The 18,444-nt window shown below is 35.3% G+C and overlaps 2 protein-coding genes across 2 annotated transcripts in view; one reads left to right on the top strand and one right to left on the bottom strand.

Annotated features, from left to right (window-relative positions):
* LOC125655509 (transmembrane protein 115-like) overlaps positions 1-3,173 on the bottom strand; it is a 9,342-nt gene extending 6,169 nt beyond the window's left edge. Inside the window, exon 1 of the mRNA XM_048885837.2 lies at positions 2,144-3,173. Within this exon, the coding sequence (XP_048741794.1) occupies positions 2,144-2,835 (692 nt within the window). The 5' untranslated portion in view covers positions 2,836-3,173. The remainder of the gene's footprint in view (positions 1-2,143) is intronic.
* A 6,074-nt stretch (positions 3,174-9,247) lies between these two features.
* LOC125667387 (uncharacterized) lies at positions 9,248-17,751 on the top strand. Its single transcript, XM_056143633.1, has 2 exons — positions 9,248-10,103; positions 15,621-17,751. Exons 1-2 carry the CDS (start codon positions 9,941-9,943, stop codon positions 17,474-17,476), a joined length of 2,019 nt encoding a protein of 672 aa, XP_055999608.1. The 5' UTR covers positions 9,248-9,940; the 3' UTR covers positions 17,477-17,751.
* The last annotated feature ends 693 nt before the right edge of the window (positions 17,752-18,444 follow it).

Raw genomic sequence — 18,444 nt, 5'->3', positions numbered from 1 at the left:
CTTTTATTAAACTCATTTTAGCCTTTGATTTTACCAATTCATTTAGCAAACCATGACATTTTGGGTGTAAATTTTACGCTTGAATTGCAGTGTTACATTATTTCTCTAAGAGCAGAACTGATGTGGTTGCATTCAAGATCAGACATTAGTCCATTCCATTTAGTTTTTAATTTTTCAGTAGTCCACCGGACTACTCATGGGTGGACTACTCGTGACTGATGTTCTGATAGTCCGGGGCAAAATTTACTAGCCTCGGGCTACTGGACTAGCGTTAGTGTCAAACCCTGCAATACATTCAAAGATGTTAACATTTATCATGGGCTGCACATGAAAAGAGAAGTGGTCCATGGGCCACATTGCTCACCTGAACAGCAGTTTACAACTAAATAATTCATATTCATATCATATATACTGCAACATAGAATGGATCCATTCAGTATGATACCCACATGGTCCTAAGACACAGCAAACTGATTAACATACGGTCCATTTACAAAAATAAAATATTACAATATATAATCTTTAAAAAGCCTTCTTGTTTCCATTGTGATCACTTTATATGTTTCCATGCATCTTCGCAATCCAAGAGTTTTCTGTCCCTCACTCCCAACAATAAAGCTTCGCTATAGTTTAAGATAGCGGAGTGGACCAAAAATTCTTGGCTTGCAAAGATGGTTATTGGTTACCATGTTCAGACTTTTTAAAATTTTTTTATTAAATGGCTATAACCTTTCCATTATGACTCCTTCTTGGACCCTGGGGAAGGGTGAGGGTAGGGAGAGTTTGAACCCAAATCCTTGTCACCAAAAAAAAAAGTTTGCATGTTTCCATAATTAATTCAAACATCATAACTAATGCTCTTTATCAAAAAATTTAAATTTGAAAAGGTATGAATATTATTAAATTGAAAAAAAAATTCTATACATTTGATCCATGGTAAAATAAGTTGTTACAGTATAAATCCCTACTGTAACCCCATCCTAGACTCGGGAATGTATTATACATGTAATTACTTTGAGTTTCTGTGATGCTTTCATGCTTCTGGGTAAATGATTCAAAAGTTCATAAAATGCATTGACTCCATGTGCATTGGGAGTGAAATAATGTGTCAAGCTTATCGATGTGCACATTGAGAGTGATATATGTTCAAAAGATTGTATAAATGTATATTGTTTAATGTTCCTTTCGAGAATCTTTCACTCATATGGAGACGTCATCATAGCTGGTGAAGGGCTGTAAAATTTTGGCCTAATAATGCTCAGTGCTTACGGCCTTTAAACAGGGAGGGTTCTATATCGTGCCACACCTGCTGTGACATGGGGCCTTGGATTATGTGGTCTCATCAGAAGAACTGTCCTATTTAGTCGCCTCTTATGACAAGCAGGGGGTACTGGGGACCTATAAATTCTAACCTGGATCCCCACGGGACTGTTCAAAAGAAAAACTCTGTTCAATTTATTTTAGAGTTTCATGTGCTTCTTTCCAAGTCCGGTTCAGATTAAAGCATTGGAATAAAACTTGCTATCAAAATTTTCAATTTACTTCAAAGTGATGGGATCAGGATTAAAATCCAAACAACATTATAGCCTTCATGGATTACTGATTTAGTTTCAGTCTGACAAAGGTCTGCTATCATAATCATTGTCCTTAAAAAGTGCAAGCTGATTTGCTACTTTTAGTTTATTAAATGAATTTTAAAAATCTAAATTTTATTCATTTGCTTACTTAAAAACAAAGTCAAAAGCTGGAGACCAACACCTTGAGGATTAATCTGCGGAAGATTTTCACGAGTGGATACCATGTAGAATTCAATAGGGTCTGGATCCGAAGCATAAACTTAAAAGAAATAAAACTGATCACCAACAAATTTTGAGAATGCACAATAAATTTATTTGGTTGACCGGTTTCGACCGTGGGGCGGTCGATCGTCAGAAGAACGGGTTGTTCTGGTGATCGGTTTTATTTCTCTAAATTTGCTAACTTAACGAGCCCAAGACTTATTCTGTATCAAAATAAAATTTCCTAATAGCACTTTTATTCACTTCTGTACATTATGGAAAATGTAAAAGGCCACACCAAAGTATAAATGTGTCTTTTACGTGTGTTAATTTTACAAAACGATAAACTCCGTGACTAAATTTACCTCGAAAAAGAAAACTGATCAGCCATATCACCACGGTTCCCATTACTGTGCTTCTGGTAAAACCTCAGATAGGTCCAGCTGATCAGAATACCAAAACCGAACATGAAAGGATACGGACCATCCACTACATTGATTAATCGCAAAGTTATAGTGATAAACATTAGAAGTAATGGAATGTGTGTGTTTCTCAGTGTTCCAAACGGGGAACTTAGCAGCTTGTGGTCTGGCATGACCTGCTTCACTGCGACACTAAACCCTGCAACATATCCTACCATTCCGTGGATGTAAGTTTCAAAAAGGTACTCTTCGTTTTTGGTAACTAGGTAAATACCTATGTACAAAAAGGAGGAGGCGAGCGCCACTCCCGTATTCACGACAGCAAGAAAAATGAGCATGTCCAGCGCGCCCCATAGCGGCTCGAGGAGTTTCCCGCATAGTATTAAAACAGCAATGTCTGCTAGCACTTCCCAAAAGTGAAACTCAATAAAACTGTGAGTGACGAAAGTCCAGACCCAAAAGTTGGGTGGGAGCACATATCCGGGAGTCACCGCTAGATAGGGAACAATAGATTTAGCAAATGAAAGAAAATATCCTATTGTCACTGCTACTGCCACCACCTTTACAACAATGGAGCTTTTTCCGAATGATAAATAAATTTCTTGTTGGAGAGTCTTGATCATGGGCATCGCCATGTTGACGGAAGTGACGCTTCAAATGTTTCGTGGCATGCAAGAGTTATGTCCCGTCTGCTGTGGTTGGTGGATTGAAGAGAGAGAGAAAAAAAAGTGTCGTAGTATTGTAGATCTACTGCACCTAATAGATATATCGTATCTTTAATAAATGTTTGTTAATATTCAAACATTCTGCCTCCATGCTTCCTAAAAACGTATCGGTAATCTGGAAATAGTAAAAGTTATTAAAAAAAACAAAAATAAAAATACAAGTGTACAAAGTTCAATGGAAGTCATGACAGTGGTATATGTATGACTGAACTCTGTTCTAAGCACCTGCTGACTGTGACGCATTGCTCAAAATAAAACTTAAGTCTTCTGTATATATATATATATATATATATATATATTGCAACTGATGACAAACTGACGTCAGACGAAGAGAGAGAGAGAGAGAGAGAGAGAGATGATAAACAGTGGCGGATTTAAGGGGGCGCCCCCCCCCCCCCCCAATTTTTTTTAATTCAAGGTAAATCGTGGTATCTTCTTTAGAAAAAATGTACTAAACGATAACAGAAGCAATTATTTTTTCCACTCCCGGAGAAATAAATGCCAAAATCTTTTGATTTCTTGAAATACTTTATTGGGAGAACTTACATGTGTAATATGTTTTCCAAAAATCCTTAAACTTTGCGTCCTTTTATTAATTTCAACTTATTTAAAATGATAAAAAATAGTACAAATGACTAAATAGGAGACATATTTCAAGCCCTATAAAATCTGTAAAATCCAGGAGCTTCCGGGGGCCTCAAGACAGCCCCCATATCCCCTGCCTCATAAAGTGCCCCCCCCCCCCCCCCCTCTAACCCAAAAGTTCTGGATTGGCCCCTGATAAAATTTGTATAGTGAGGACCATTTGAGGACAAAAAGTGCACTATGAGGACACAATTCTGTCCTCGCAGTCTATACAAAACAAAATGTTACATTAGTGAGGACAAGTGGTGTGAGGACATGTTCTCACAAATATTCTCTCTCAAAACCATTTTTTTTTTCACAATTCAAAGGAGAGTATTAGATAAACTTTTATATGTGTCCCTATATCTAGGCCTATATCTACCTAACACAGTACATTTTCGCCTTTACAATAACATATCCGTGTATTCTCTTCTAGACATTGTGAGAACTCCTCGCTAAACAGGTTTCATCTTCCAGAGAGAGAGAGAGAAAGAGAGAGAAAGAGAGAGAGAGAGAGAGAGAAGAGAGAGATTTTCTTTATTTCTTAAACTATGGACATATTTTTATTATTTTTAGCAATATCCTTAAAAAATGCACGCCTATCACCTTTTTTTAAGGGACATTCTATCAGTGAATGAACCTCATCTTCCATACAATTCACGTCGCACATTCTATACATTCTCATTTCTTTGAAGGGTGCACGTGGGGTTGTTATTATTATTTTTTTTAATCCGTTCGTGTTTGTGTGTTGTTGTTTTTTGGGGGTTTTTTTTTCCATATCTTCCACTTTCAATAAACTAGACAGGGATTTTTGCAATTCATTTAGAGATATTCCAAAATCTAGTTTACTAAATAATGATATTCCCTGTTCTGGTATTAGCTTGAAATCTCCAGTATTATATTGTTTAAATAAATATCTTTAATTACTTTCAGAAGACTAGTAGATTCTGTAGGCTAATTAACTACTTGGTTAGTAGCTAGTCCAGCTGCCGGAGGAGTGGGGGCAGTGCGGGATGGGACTTTCCCCATATGGTGGCGGGGGGTCTACCGCAGAAAATCCTGTATTTCTGTTGCAAAATGACCTAGCTATTAATAAACTCATTGTACGCTTGAATTGCAGTGTTATGAGCTATATTTTTCTAAGGACAGAGTTGACGCAGTTTCATTCAAGCATTCGGTTTTTAAATTTTCAGTAGTCCACCGGACTACTCGTAACTATTATTTTGATAGTCTGGGGCAAAAAGACTATAAGATAGGACAAGAGGGTTTTATGGTCCCCTCTTCAAATTTAATCACTCCTATTCCAGTAGTAGTGCGCAGTGGCGGATTTAAGGGGGCACAGCCGGCGCTCACTCACTCCTAAAATTTTGTTTAGAGAAATGTAAACGATGAAAGAAGCAATAATTTCTTCCACTCTCAATGAAATAAATGACAAAATCTTTTGATTTCTTGAATTACTTTACTGGGAGAACTTAACTTTTTTTTTCTAAAAACCCTTAAAATTTACGTCTCTTTATCAATTTCACCTTATTAAAAATGACAGAAAATAGTAAAACTGACTATATATGAGACATATTTCAAGCCCTATAAAATCTGTAATTCAGGTACTTCCGGGGGCGTCGCCCCCTGGACCCCCACCATATGTTTCAGGTTTTGAAGTTCCGATCAGGAGGATAGATTTGGTGGGTTTTTTTTCTCCCTTGGAGAGTTTGGAGAGAAGACTCCTCTATCAGTATTGATACCACAAGGGCTAAGCCCGTTTTGGGCCCGAACTCTGTGATATGTCAGAGTCAGGGGGTACTGGGGACCTATAAATTCTAACCTGGAGTGTTATGATATGTCATAAATGGTATCACAGAGTTCGGGCCCAAAACGGGCTTAGCCCCTGTGATTGATACAGCTCTAGTATTTTCATTAGGAGTTTCCTTGATGTTAGGTGAATGGTTTTGCCAACCACTGTAAATTTGCCTGCATTGGTGAAAACATCAGTATTAATTGAATTAGCAATAAATTAACTCATTTATATATTACAGCTGCATCTATTTAATCCCTTCTTTTTAAACCACCAATAAATAAGCATAAGAGAAATAAACCTAAACCAAAACCATGGATGTCTAATGATATTACTCAATTAAGAAGGGAAGTCCAAAGACGTGGAAGAAGAGTGGAGAGCAAACCAAAAGATTGTAATCTTTTACATGATTTCAAAAACGCCAAACGACAATTTAACATTATGAGAAAGAAATCAAAACATGAATTTTATAAAACAATAACTGAAAAAAAAATTGATAATTTGAATCAGAATAGATCAAAATATTTTTGGAAAGTTTAAAGAAAAATAAAATGCACTAAAACTCCAATTCTCCTTCCCCAAGTCTTCACATGTTTGTGGATCGCTATAAAAACTTATTATGCTCTAAAGGAAATAATACCTATGAAGATGTAGTTGACTGGAATACAAAACCTTAACCCCCTTGATTATCCTTTTACACACAGTGAAGTCAAACTTGGTATTAAAAATCTAAAATGTGGCAAATCATCAGGACAAGACTTAATTCTTAATGAATTTATTAAAAGTAGCTCAAACATAAGTGTACTTTTATCTGTAATAACAAAGCTTTTTAATAAAATCCTTCTTTGTGGGAAAATACCCAAAGACTGGAATATTTAATCTAGTACAAATATCTTTCATTTATAAATCAGGGGACCCATGTAACCCAACAAACTATACTAGCTGTATGGGTAAACTTTTTAATGGTCTTCTACAGCACCGACTAAATTCATATTTAGAAACAAATAAACTACTTAGTATCTACCAATTCAGATTCAGGAGGAATCATCGCACTACAGATAACATATTTATTATAAAAACGCTTATCAACAAATATTTAAAACATAAGAAACAAAATATATATATGCATGTTTTGTTGATTTTACCAAAGCTTTTGATACAATTGATTGAACTTCTATGTTATCCAAATTGTACAAAAAAGGCATAGGCGGAAAAGTTTACAATCTCATAAAGCACATGTATTCAAACACTAAAATTGCTGGAAGGATGAATCTAGATATAGTGAACCATTTGTGGCTGCGTGAGGGGTTAAGCAAGGCGATGACCTTTTCCCTACTCTCTTTAATATATTTATAGATGATTTATACTCACAATTTATGAATTTTGACACACAGCCACCTGAACTTCAAAATATTGAAGTTGGTCATTTATTCTTTGCAGATGATTTAATTCTCCTCTCAACCACAAAAGAAGGAATTCAAACCTCGATAGACTGTCTTTCAGAATATAGCATGAAGGGAAAAAACCTGTTAGCCTTGATAAAACTAATACAATGATTTTCTCAAATAAGAAAATTGACACAACTCAACATTGTTTTCATTATAATCACTCTATAGTTCATCTCGCACATGAATATAAATATCTGGGAATTATCTTCTCGTGTAATGGTAAACTTAAATATGCAGCTGAACAGCTAGCTGACCGTACACGGAAAGCTTTTTATGCAACAAAACATTCTTTACCCTTTTATGATAAATTATCGGTAAAAACTCTATTAAAACTTTATTCTGCTCTTATTGAACTGGTTCTGAAATTTGGATTTCAGACTTCAATATATAACATTAACAATTGTGACCAACTACCCTTTGAAAAAATACAGCACTTAATATTGAAAGACACTTTGGGTGTACAGAGGAAAGCTTCAAATTTAGCCATTAAATACGAACTAGGAACATTTCCCATCTGCTTTAAAGCTCTCCTCTCTATATATGTTTAAATATTACAAGACTTAAAAGCTGTGGTGATGGAAATGGTATTAAAAATACAATACTTCTAGTATCTGGCTGCCAAATTGCAAGACAATAACCTTTATGATACTGGCATACAGGAAAATTGGCAGGGACAAATAAAAAAAAGAAGAAGAAATAATCTAAATCTTCCATCATTAGATATTGATGAAACACATTTTACAATTACTTGAAGAATTACTATATTGATATATACTTTATCTCATATTGTTTAACGTGATTGTATGCCAACATGTTTGTGATCCAGATTAACATGTTTGGGGAATCAATAAATTGAATTGAATTGAATTGGCATCTGTGTTTTCTGTTTTGAAGGTTATTTAATATAAACAGTTTTCAATTTAGGCTAATTGTTTTTAATATGCACAATATTATTAATACAAACTTTGAAAGAAGCTATAGTGAACTGCACTGATATTTTCCTTGATGATATTCCCGTGGGGATCCGGGTTAGAATATGTCCTCAGTACCCCTTGCTTGTCGTAAGAGGCGACCATTAATGGGGCGGTCCTGCAGATGGTATCAGAACTCGTACCCAGGAGAACCCGTACCCAGAAATTTGGGTACGAGTTCTCCTAAGACAAGTTTTTCTTTAGGAGAACTCGTACCCACATTTCTATTTGATAAAATGACAAAGTTTTTCTCCAGGAGAACTCGTACCCAGATATTGATGGGTATGACTTCTCTTGGAGAACTCGTACCCAAATTTCTAGGTACGAGTTCTCCTGGGTACGGGTTCTCCTGGGTACGAGTTCTCCAGAAGTCCTTCAGATGAGACCGTAAAAACCGAGGTCCCGTGTCAAAGCAGGTGTGGCACGACCCCCCCCCCCCCTACTCAATGGCCATAAGCGCTGAGCATAGGCCTAAATTTTGCAGCCCTTCACCGGCAGCGGTGACGTCTCCATATGAGAGAAATATTCTCCAGAGGGACGTAAAACAATATAGAATCAACCAATCCTTGATGATATTCCAGATTAATCCCCCTTAGTACTGTAGCGGTCAGCCGGGTTTGATCGCCGGTGGTGAGGTAGCTCAGTTGGTAGAACACCTGACTAGAGAATCAGGGGCCCGGGTTCGAATCCCGGTCTGGTCCGTTGAATTTTCTCCCTTCCTGTTCCAGTAGAAACGGGTTGGTGGATCAATTTTTATGTTGATAAAGATGATAAAATAAATAAGAAAACATTGATTTAAAATATAAATATGTATGTCAACAGACTATTATTAGATCATTTATGATAAAATCAATACAAAAGATGTTAAATGTTAACGTTGACACTGAATGTAAAATGTTTATTCCTAAACTTAAAAAATTCTTTGAAAATAAATTCTTTTCTGAACTTCAACATATTAACAACACTCAAAGTGGTAAGCTCTCATTTTATAGTACATTAATTATTCAACCATGATGTTATGAAACTAGAAATCCAACCATATTTATGTCTTCCACTTCCTAAGAATTTAGTTTTTTATCTTACCAAATTAAGAATAAGTGCACATAAGTTGTATGTAGAAACAGGTCGATATTGTAATCCTGTCATTCCTAGAGAAAATAGATTTTGTTTTCATTGTCAAACTATTGTTGAAGATGAAAAACATTTTTTACTTGATTGTCCTGTGTATGAACATATTAGAAAAATGCATTCAAAACTACTAGATATTAATACCTTATTTTGTTTACTAAATCCACATAACCTTGTATCTACAAAACAAACCTGTCTATACATCAGAGACTGTTTTAATGTTAGAAATAAGTTTTCAACAGTTTGATATTTTGTAATGTATCAATATATATGTGTATCTATGTATGGCTAACAACACATTCTTATATAATGTGCTTTAGTGCCAATAAAGAATTGAATTGAATTGAATTGAATATGATTCTGATCATGAGCATTTTTAACTGTAAAAAATAGACCATGAGTATAGAATGAAATTTACATATTTCTCAGTATATAGCATCATTGTTAAACCCCTCCCCCACATTTTGTCCAATTATGAATTAAACAATGTAGTAGACCATGTGTTTTATTTGTTATAATAAGGATTTTCAAGGCATGTAGCAGCTCACCCCCACCCCCTTCCTATTTGACAACATGTTTACTGAACTAGCTATTATTTCTAAATGTAAAATCAGATTCACCCTCTCCCGTTTTTTTTTTTTTTTTTTCATGATAGCATTAATTATTGATTGGTAGTTGAAATGTAAGTTTGAACTGGTGAATTTAAACCGTATATTGTACTGACAAAGGATGAATCTTTACCTCCGTCACCATTCGGTGGCGGATCCAGGATTTCTGAAAAGGGGATACACATGTGAAAGTTTTATTAGGATTATCTAAAAATAATACTTAGCCATTTTGTGTGCCAAATCTGGAATTTCACTCATATTATTTCTAAATTTGTCCCTCTCTAAAGCTTCCACTACCATTAAACAACTTAGGATCGAATTTCGTGCAAAAGAACTCTTTTTGGGGCAAACCATCTCAGGGCAAACGTCCTTGAGGGCGAAACATCCCGTTACCGATTTACAGAACTAAACTGGTTCCCCGCTGAAGATTTTCCCCGCTGATTGATGCCCGTTAGGAAAGTGAGATCAACAGGGAACCAGTTTATTTACAGAACTAGCCGAGCGACTAAACATTGTTCCTATGCCAACACTGTTCAACGACAAAGGTGTTTTGAAAAGTACAGCAACGTTAATCGAGAAATATTGAGAGAATCAATCACTTACTCAGGTATTTTGGCATTCAGTTTACAAAAGAATTTGTTACATTTGTACATGTAAATATTGTTTTAAACTTAAGACAGTTATTTACATCCAGATTGAAAACGAAAGTAGGCGTAATGTATGAAATACATATTGTAAAAATCTTGGAAGTTTATCCACCTCAGATTAAAAACCGTCATTACACATTGTGCTGGGTTTTAGTCCCATTTTTGTTTTTGAAATGATTGTATATAGTTATATTCAGATATCAACAGAATGCATGTCTTGTTGATATCAGAAAGTGGTTCATTGCTTGTATTGATTGATTGTATCTTGTTTGACGTCCCTCTCGAGAAATTTTCACTCATATGTAAACGACAACAATACTGGTGAAGGGCTTCAAATTCAGGCCTAATGCTCGGCGCTTATGGTAAGTGCCGAGCATAGGCCTACATTTTGCAGCACTTCACCCCGCTTTCTAGACGTTCCGTCCCATAATCAATCCGTCCCTTAGTCGATTCGTCCCATTACCGATCCGTCCCTAGACTATCCGTCCCCTAGTTAATACGTCCCCTAGTCGATCCGGCCCAGAAAAAATTATATTTTTTCAAGTGCTATTTACAGTACTGAATTGATTTAATTCATCTGCGTATTTCATCTTCATGGTGTGTGTGCCGCTGATATCTTCTGTCATTAGGTAATCATACTTTAATATGCTCTATGGTATTTATGGCTTGATTGCAGACTAATTAACCTTGATCACACGTAATGTATATTAATCTTCTTGAGACTGTTTATGATAACAAATGTCTCTTCTTTTAAAAGCAAGAAAAACATACTTTGCCAAAGCATTTAAGGTATTTGTTCCTCCATATTGAAATAAGCTTTCAGTATTTCCCCAAAAGAAGAGATGTTTTGATATTTGACAGCTTTTTCTAAGATCATTATACACATCACAATATTCGATAAAGTGGGCTTCATTTTCAATACAAAGAATACCTTTTGTTTTTAAACAAAATTTACATACTCTGTCATTTCGTGGAATATTTCTATACCTGCCACATTCTATTTCCAAATCATGAGGAATTGTTTGAACTTCTGGAGTTAGTTAGGTTACTGTAAGCTCGTAATTAATGATCAAAGGTTGCACAACAATGCAGTTATAAAAACTAAGGTGTTTTCACAATGATCAGTGGACATGGGACACTCATTTACATTGATTGCTATACATAGTTGAATAACGATGTTTTTACAATAATTAATGAGCACACATTTTCATAACCATCACACTTCAAACAAAAATTATAAATCCTAGTTAAGGGTTGTATAAACAATTTTATTTACACGTCTAACTTCGGCAGTTATCTAATTTTGATAACTATAACTGCAATATATATGCAAAAACTTCCCTTAATAAGTAATAATCATTTATTATATCTTTGATTTAAAAAAAATGGAGGGGCCGGATCGACTAAGCAAAATGGGCCGAATCGACCATGGGACGGACCGTCTAGGGACAGATCGACTAGGGACGGACCGACTGGGGGGCGGAACGACCTGCTACCTTCACGTACATCTCCATAAAAGTAAAAAATTCTCCAGAGGGACGTCAAACAAGATGCAATCATTCAATGCAATCAATTATAAAACAACCACATGCACACATTATCTATACATTGGAGTGTGTCAGTAGTTGATGAATTAGAGTTATTAGAAAATCGTCTTCTGACAATTCAGATGTATTCCAATGTGTAACTATTAATGCCAGGGGAATATAATTTATTGATTTCTGATATTTCATGTGATTTTTAACATTTAATTTCATCGTTGACAAGGGTGGATGCGACGTTGGGATAGGTACCATTCATTCTATTCATAAAACTACCACTATTGATCTCCATGCTTAACAAATATTTCAAAATCATTAGTTTAAAAACTCCACTTGTTTGGCAATCCTTATATGTTTGTCGAGCCTGGCTGCAGAGTATTTGATTCCAGATCCAGCACAATTTTCGGCTTCCATATTAAATGTAAGTGTAAATAAGTTCTGATAAAATCATTATCATAACATTATGCCTATTATACGTCATGCATACAACACATTTCTGTACAAGTTTTTCATTGGCGGATTTAGGGGCGGTTTAACTTTTTTCACCACAAAGAAGTAGGTACAGTTTCTAAAGTCATTTGGCCCAAAATATCGATGATTTCACTTGGAGCTCAAACCCTGGCATTCAAATAAGGAATAGATTAGCAAACCCAAAATCCACTCAGTTTGATCAGCAAAATGATTTGTGTCCTATGACAAGAGCTAGAAGTTGGCATAAAATTGCAAAAATGCCATTTTCAATGAAAATATCCACAAATTCAGGTGGTTTTCCTTTCAGAAAACATACAGCGCATGCATATGCGTCGAGCAAATTCATATTCAAGCATGTTTTTCATCTTAAGATAATACACAATATATATCATTTTCATTTTAATCAAGAAATGTGCACATCTTTTCCTGAGCAATATCTGTATGACATTTGACAGTTTTCAGGCTTATTTTGAAAAAAAAGCAGCCGGGAAATGTCTTATTCATAATGTCATAATGCTATCCAATACGGAAGTTCCGAGTTCCCCAAGAGTTATTTCCCTTAGTCGAACTCTTCCGTAAGTTATAACGTAAAATATGATGACAGTAGGTACATTTGCTAATTACTATCGTTGTATTATTTCTTAAAAGATGATATGCAGAGTTTCTGAGACCATCCTATCTCAGGGAAAAGGCAACATTAGTGAGTTTATGAGTATTGGATAACAAAATGGCTCAAACAAATATTGTTAATTGCCATCTTTCTTTGATAAAAGCGTCACTCATATAGAAATGGAAATGAATAATGATTCAATAGCCAATTTGATGATCTTATTCAAACAAATTATGCTTGATATGGCCAGAATATGCATACCAGTGATTGATATAAACAAAAGTTACGCTTTTATTACATTAATCGTACGTAATCGTTATGTACAATGCCAGTCTACGATATAATGTATACATTGTGTACCCACCATACGTCATAAAATGCAAAAGAGTTCTACAAATTAGGTAATAACTTTTGGGTAACTCGGAACTTGTGTATTAGGAATATCATTCTGAATTTGTTGACCAAGTATACCTGGTATATATTTTACTTTCTTAAAATGCTGATTAAGGTTAATTCCTAACACATTTTATAGAGATAAAATTTTTGGGCCTTTTTATGTATACAATCGTACCTTGTTATTTACAAGGCATTATTGGCACCTATATAGATGAAAACTTAGATTTGGCACCCAAAAAGCCTAGGTATCTTGGCTAATACATGGCTTTCACATGTGCCCCCTTTCAGGAATCTTTGATAAACCAATGCTTTATTTTTATTATTATTATTCATTTTTTTTTCATATTCACATAATCATCAATAAAAGTAATGAAGATATTAAATATTAATCAGTTTATACATTCTCACACCATCTCGCACTCTTTCACACTACTATAATACAGCATAATTGGTTGAATACTTCTTATTCTAGGTTACGGATCAAAAATTGTTTTCCAGTTTTCCCAAAGTCTGTCAAATTTCAAAACTTCACAAGATTTAATTGCTACAATTTTTTTCAACTTTCTATTTGAAAAAAAAAAAATAATGTATCGGCCCAGTAATATGAGGAGTTTTGTTTTGAAAATATATTGTTTGGGATACAGAATTATAAAATTAACAACTTAATTACACAAACCCAAAGGTGTTTCAGCAAATATAAAATTAGTTCCATTAAAACCCATATATTTTTTAATGTTTTTCTGAAAATATGCTTGCTAAGATTATTCGAACGTGATAGAGTATCAGAACAAGATATAACATAATTATGTTGTATTGTATTTACATCTTTACAAAATGAACAACAGTCATCTGAAATGATACTGATTTTCTTGAGGTAATACTTCCTACGTAGAAGCTTGTAAAGAATTCGATATTGCAACCACTGAACTTGGGTAGCAACGCTTGTTTTAAAATAACTTTAAACAACTCTTTGACAGAAAAATTTCTTTCTAAATGTATAGATAATTCAGTGTTCCATTTTTTATTTGATTTGTATATGAAATCATTATTATTTATCATCATATAATGATTTGGAACATTTGTCGTTCAACAATATAGATTCAAAGTAAAATGGAATGAATGGTGGAACATCTGATCTCTTAACATACATGTACATTTTCTTAAAAAAAAACTTAGATATAGTACTGGTAATACTGTTGTATTGCAGTGTACATACATTTGCTAGTCTAAATTTTTGTGAAAAATCTTATAGTAATAAAAAAATTCCATTTTCATCTAAGAGTCTCCAATTATTTTCACACCATGTTGATGCCATGTTTTTTTTTTTAAATAAATGCCTTTATTACTAACAAACATATGCCATGTTGGGATAAAACTGATTGTTTGCATGGGATATCTATCATCTGTTTGTTTGTTATGTAAACAAGGCCCGTGTCATGTTTTTGTTTAATAGGTTAAATATACTAGTAAAGGTTTCGTTTAAGGCAGAGTTTTTTTTTTGTTCAATTCATAAGTTAATTCTGAACATTATTATATAGTATCTAGTGTTTGGAACATCTCATTTTGTTTTAAACATGCTATTTTCTATTTAGCCATCTTTATGTAATCAAAAATATGGCACGAGCCTTGTTTACATAGCAAAGAATTCTGAATGCTGTATCAGTGTATCTCACTTGTAACTCAACAACTGCTATTCAATTTTTTGGTTGACCATTAGAAATACTTTAGTTAAGCATTGTAAAGAATGAAAATGGAAAAATAAAATTTGAAATTTTTCAGCTCAAATCATGTCCATGACTCTTTAAAGATATATTAGAAATTTCACCGCAGCCATTTTCATGCCACCCTTTAAGTAATCGTGGACGACATTTTGTCTCTTGACCTAAATAAATAAAAATACACAGAAAAGACAAGGTATATGTATCTTTATCAGGATTTGGTACTGTAATAAACTGACGATTTAGCGACTGTGACTCAACCAATGGGATTGAGTATTCTTCTATTCCACCGACGTATCAAGGCTTTAATTTTTGGTATCTGAATACTATAATTTAAAAATCGACTATTTTTCCCCAATATCCAGAGAAAATTCTATTCCAAGTAAGTTGAAAGAATTGCATCCCCACTCTAGCTTCCAATTTGTTTGGTGCTATACTTGACTAGAGGATGTTTTAGAGCCTATCTCAACAGTTTTTGTTTTTGAGCTGTTTATTTTTAATCCAGAGAAAATCAAGAAGTAGTTGATAGTGTCAAGTGCAGCAAACTGAAATTTTGGTGAACCACCAAGAGCCAAAGTTATGTCATCAGCATGTTGGTCAATCACTGTTTTTGCTAACCGTATTTCGAAATTGCATAAACCGTAGAAACTGAAAATGACAAATATTTGCATGTAAAAAAACGACTCTGCGTCAACACCCATGTTGTGTTTCTTTCCTTAACGAAACTCATTCTTATTTTAGACGGAATAGTCATGGCTCGGTCTCAGGCCCAGGACATCATCCGATGTCAGTACTGTGAGGAGGAGCCAGCTCTGTTCCACTGTGTGCCCTGTGGAGATGAATTCTGTTCTCGCTGTAAAACCTTTCATCTTAAAAGCAAGGTTCCCTCGGGACACAACATCATCCCTATTTCCGAGAGACTCCACCCCACCAACATGGTCAAAATGTGTGAAAGTCACTCGTCCAAGCCATATGATGCTTGCTGTGAAGATTGTCAAGTTCCAGTCTGCATTTTATGTATTCAAGAAATTCATAACAAACATGGTATTGGGAAATTGCAGGATATGTACGAGAAACAAAAGGCTGCAACCATGAAAGAACTGTCTGAAATGAAAACACAAAGTAGAGCGGATGTTATACAAAGGATAAAAGATGTCGAAAATGGAGAATTGCGGATAAAGACCAGCCACGAAAATCTGAGGAGGGAAATGAAGAGACAAGCCAAAGATTTTATAGATCATATCAATGCAATTTTGAACGAAGGTCTAGGCGAGTCTGAGTCAGACGAGAAAAAGAAGCTAGAAGAGTTAGCACAACATAAAGCCGAGTTAGAAGAATATCAACAGAACCTAGAACATGTCATTGAGAAACTAGAAGACCTTACAGAGTCAAGTCCTCCTGCTGACCTCATCTTGTACCGGAAACAAAATCCTGACGTGGTGAAACACTTAAAATTTCCAGACACCGTGGTAACTACTGATCCCACGTTCACGGCGGGCCAGTTCAACAAAACTTTGAACGAAAAACAGTTTGGACAAATGACCAAAAGTCAACTTACTCGAGTGAAGACAGATGATAAAACCCAATACACACAAACAAAAGAGACAGAAACCCAACCCACCCAATGGTTACCAGTGACATCGGATGAAGAAAAAGCGGAAGAAGAGTTACAGAAAAGAAGGAAAGGGAAATTGGCGAAGGCGTCCTCAAAAAGTGCATTATTGGTTAAAACGGTATTACAACACCCAGTCAAGCTAAGTGAAATAACACCTGAGAAGAAAGAGTTACGTCACGTGGCGTGCGTTGGTGATGAAAGAGCATACATTAGTGGGAGTGGTTCTGGGATACTTTTGATTGACAGGTCAAGTACACACTTGGACACAATCACTACATCTGGAGAACCGTCTGGCCTGGCTGTGATGAAGGACGGGAGTCTGATTTATTCTGTCCGCAATGATCGTGCCATCTACCGAGTGTCTGCCAATAAACAGACAACTAAACTTGTAAGCACTCCAGACGAACCTATAGGTTTGTGTCGTACCGGTTCAGGAGAAATCCTGGTTTGTCTGTTTAAGTGTGTTTTGGGGTTTCAACTTACATGCAGTTCTGTCTATCTGTTGAATACTACGGTTACAGTGGTCCGGTACAGCTGCAGCGGTGAGAAGATCCAGGAGTTTGAAATATCTCAATATATGACTTATACATTACCAAGCGAATGGCCTATCTGTGAAAATGTGAATGGTGATATCTGTACTGTTAGTATTCATACTGGTCATAGATATGAATTTAGTGCTGGGAATAGAGTAGTGGTATATGACAAGTCTGGAAAGGTTCGCTTTCAATATGACGGGCGAGGTAGGACGCGGAGGTTTTACTTTAAGTCACGTGGTTTGGCCACCGACAGCCTGGGTCACATTCTCATCTCAGACGCCTATAACCGTGTCGTGCATCTTATAAGCCGAGACGGGAACTTCATCGCCTATATCGTGACAAAGGATGACGGGACAACATGTCCATGGGGGATAGCTCTGGACCAGTCGAAGAACCTGTGGCTGACAGAACCTGAGAGTGTCAAAGTGTACCAGTATTTGTCGTAAAGCTGACCTTAATGTACCTTACTATCGATACAGAGATATCTACCATTATATACTGTTAGTAGCCCGTGTAATCTATTTAAAAATATACATTCATTTTACCTATATATTGGAGTAGTAACCATAGATTATCCGTTATCATTCCCACAGTCTGTGTAGATAACAGACTGTAGTGAGACGGTATTATTTCATGCTATTGAGTTATCGTTCTTTCCATGTATACACATCACGCATATATTCATGTATTACTAAAAGAGAATAAAGTATTTAAAGAAGTATTACACTTGCTAATGTAATGGAGAGAGGAGAGTACTTCATTTATGACAAAGCATGATGGGGTATCTTGTTCATAGGGGGATTCTTGGGACCGGTCTTACAACCTGCGGTAGGTTAAAGACAAACATAAAAAGTGGAAAAGTTCATGTAGAAACAGTTGACAGTAGTATTCCATGCAAGTGTCACATTAAGTATCTGTTTTATCTAATGTAAAACTTATACGGTACCAATTTTGATGCACCAGATGCGCATTTCGACAATTAATGTCTCTTCAGTGATGATCAACCGAAATATTTGAAATCTGAAATAATAATGAAGTTTTAGAGCTATTATAGGGGAAAACAGTGGAGTCAAATTCGTCTAAGGATCAGAACTATGCGTGAGGGAAATAATCCTTAATTTTGAAATGAATTTCTAAATTTTATAACAGCAATTAAATATACATCCGTATTTTCAAGCTAGTAACGAAGTACTTAGCTACTGGGCTGTAGAGACCCTCGGGGACTAACAGTCCACCAGCTTAAGCTTCGACCCAGGGGTCATAATGTAAAACTGATATAAAACTAATGTATCTAATAGGAACGGGAAATTGTTATTCTTTGAAGATATACATTCATGCATCAAAGAAAAAAATAACGAAGAATCACGTCACTTGCAAATCAGAAGAAAGGAGAGTAATGCATTTTATTTACGTG

The sequence above is a fragment of the Ostrea edulis genome, chromosome 7 (assembly GCF_947568905.1).
Source record: "Ostrea edulis chromosome 7, xbOstEdul1.1, whole genome shotgun sequence".
NCBI classification, from domain to species: Eukaryota; Metazoa; Mollusca; class Bivalvia; order Ostreida; family Ostreidae; genus Ostrea; species Ostrea edulis.
Note: the sequence above shows the minus strand (reverse complement) of the source record. Positions and strands in the feature narration are given on the sequence as shown.

Excerpts from the sequence above, each read along its gene's own strand:
- LOC125667387 (XM_056143633.1), top strand. The coding sequence starts at position 9,941 with ATGCCCGTTAGGAAAGTGAGATCAACAGGGAACCAGTTTATTTACAGA. Across the intron at positions 10,104-15,620 it reads AGAATCAATCACTTACTCAG|ACGGAATAGTCATGGCTCGG; the intron begins GTATTTTGGCAT and ends TTCTTATTTTAG.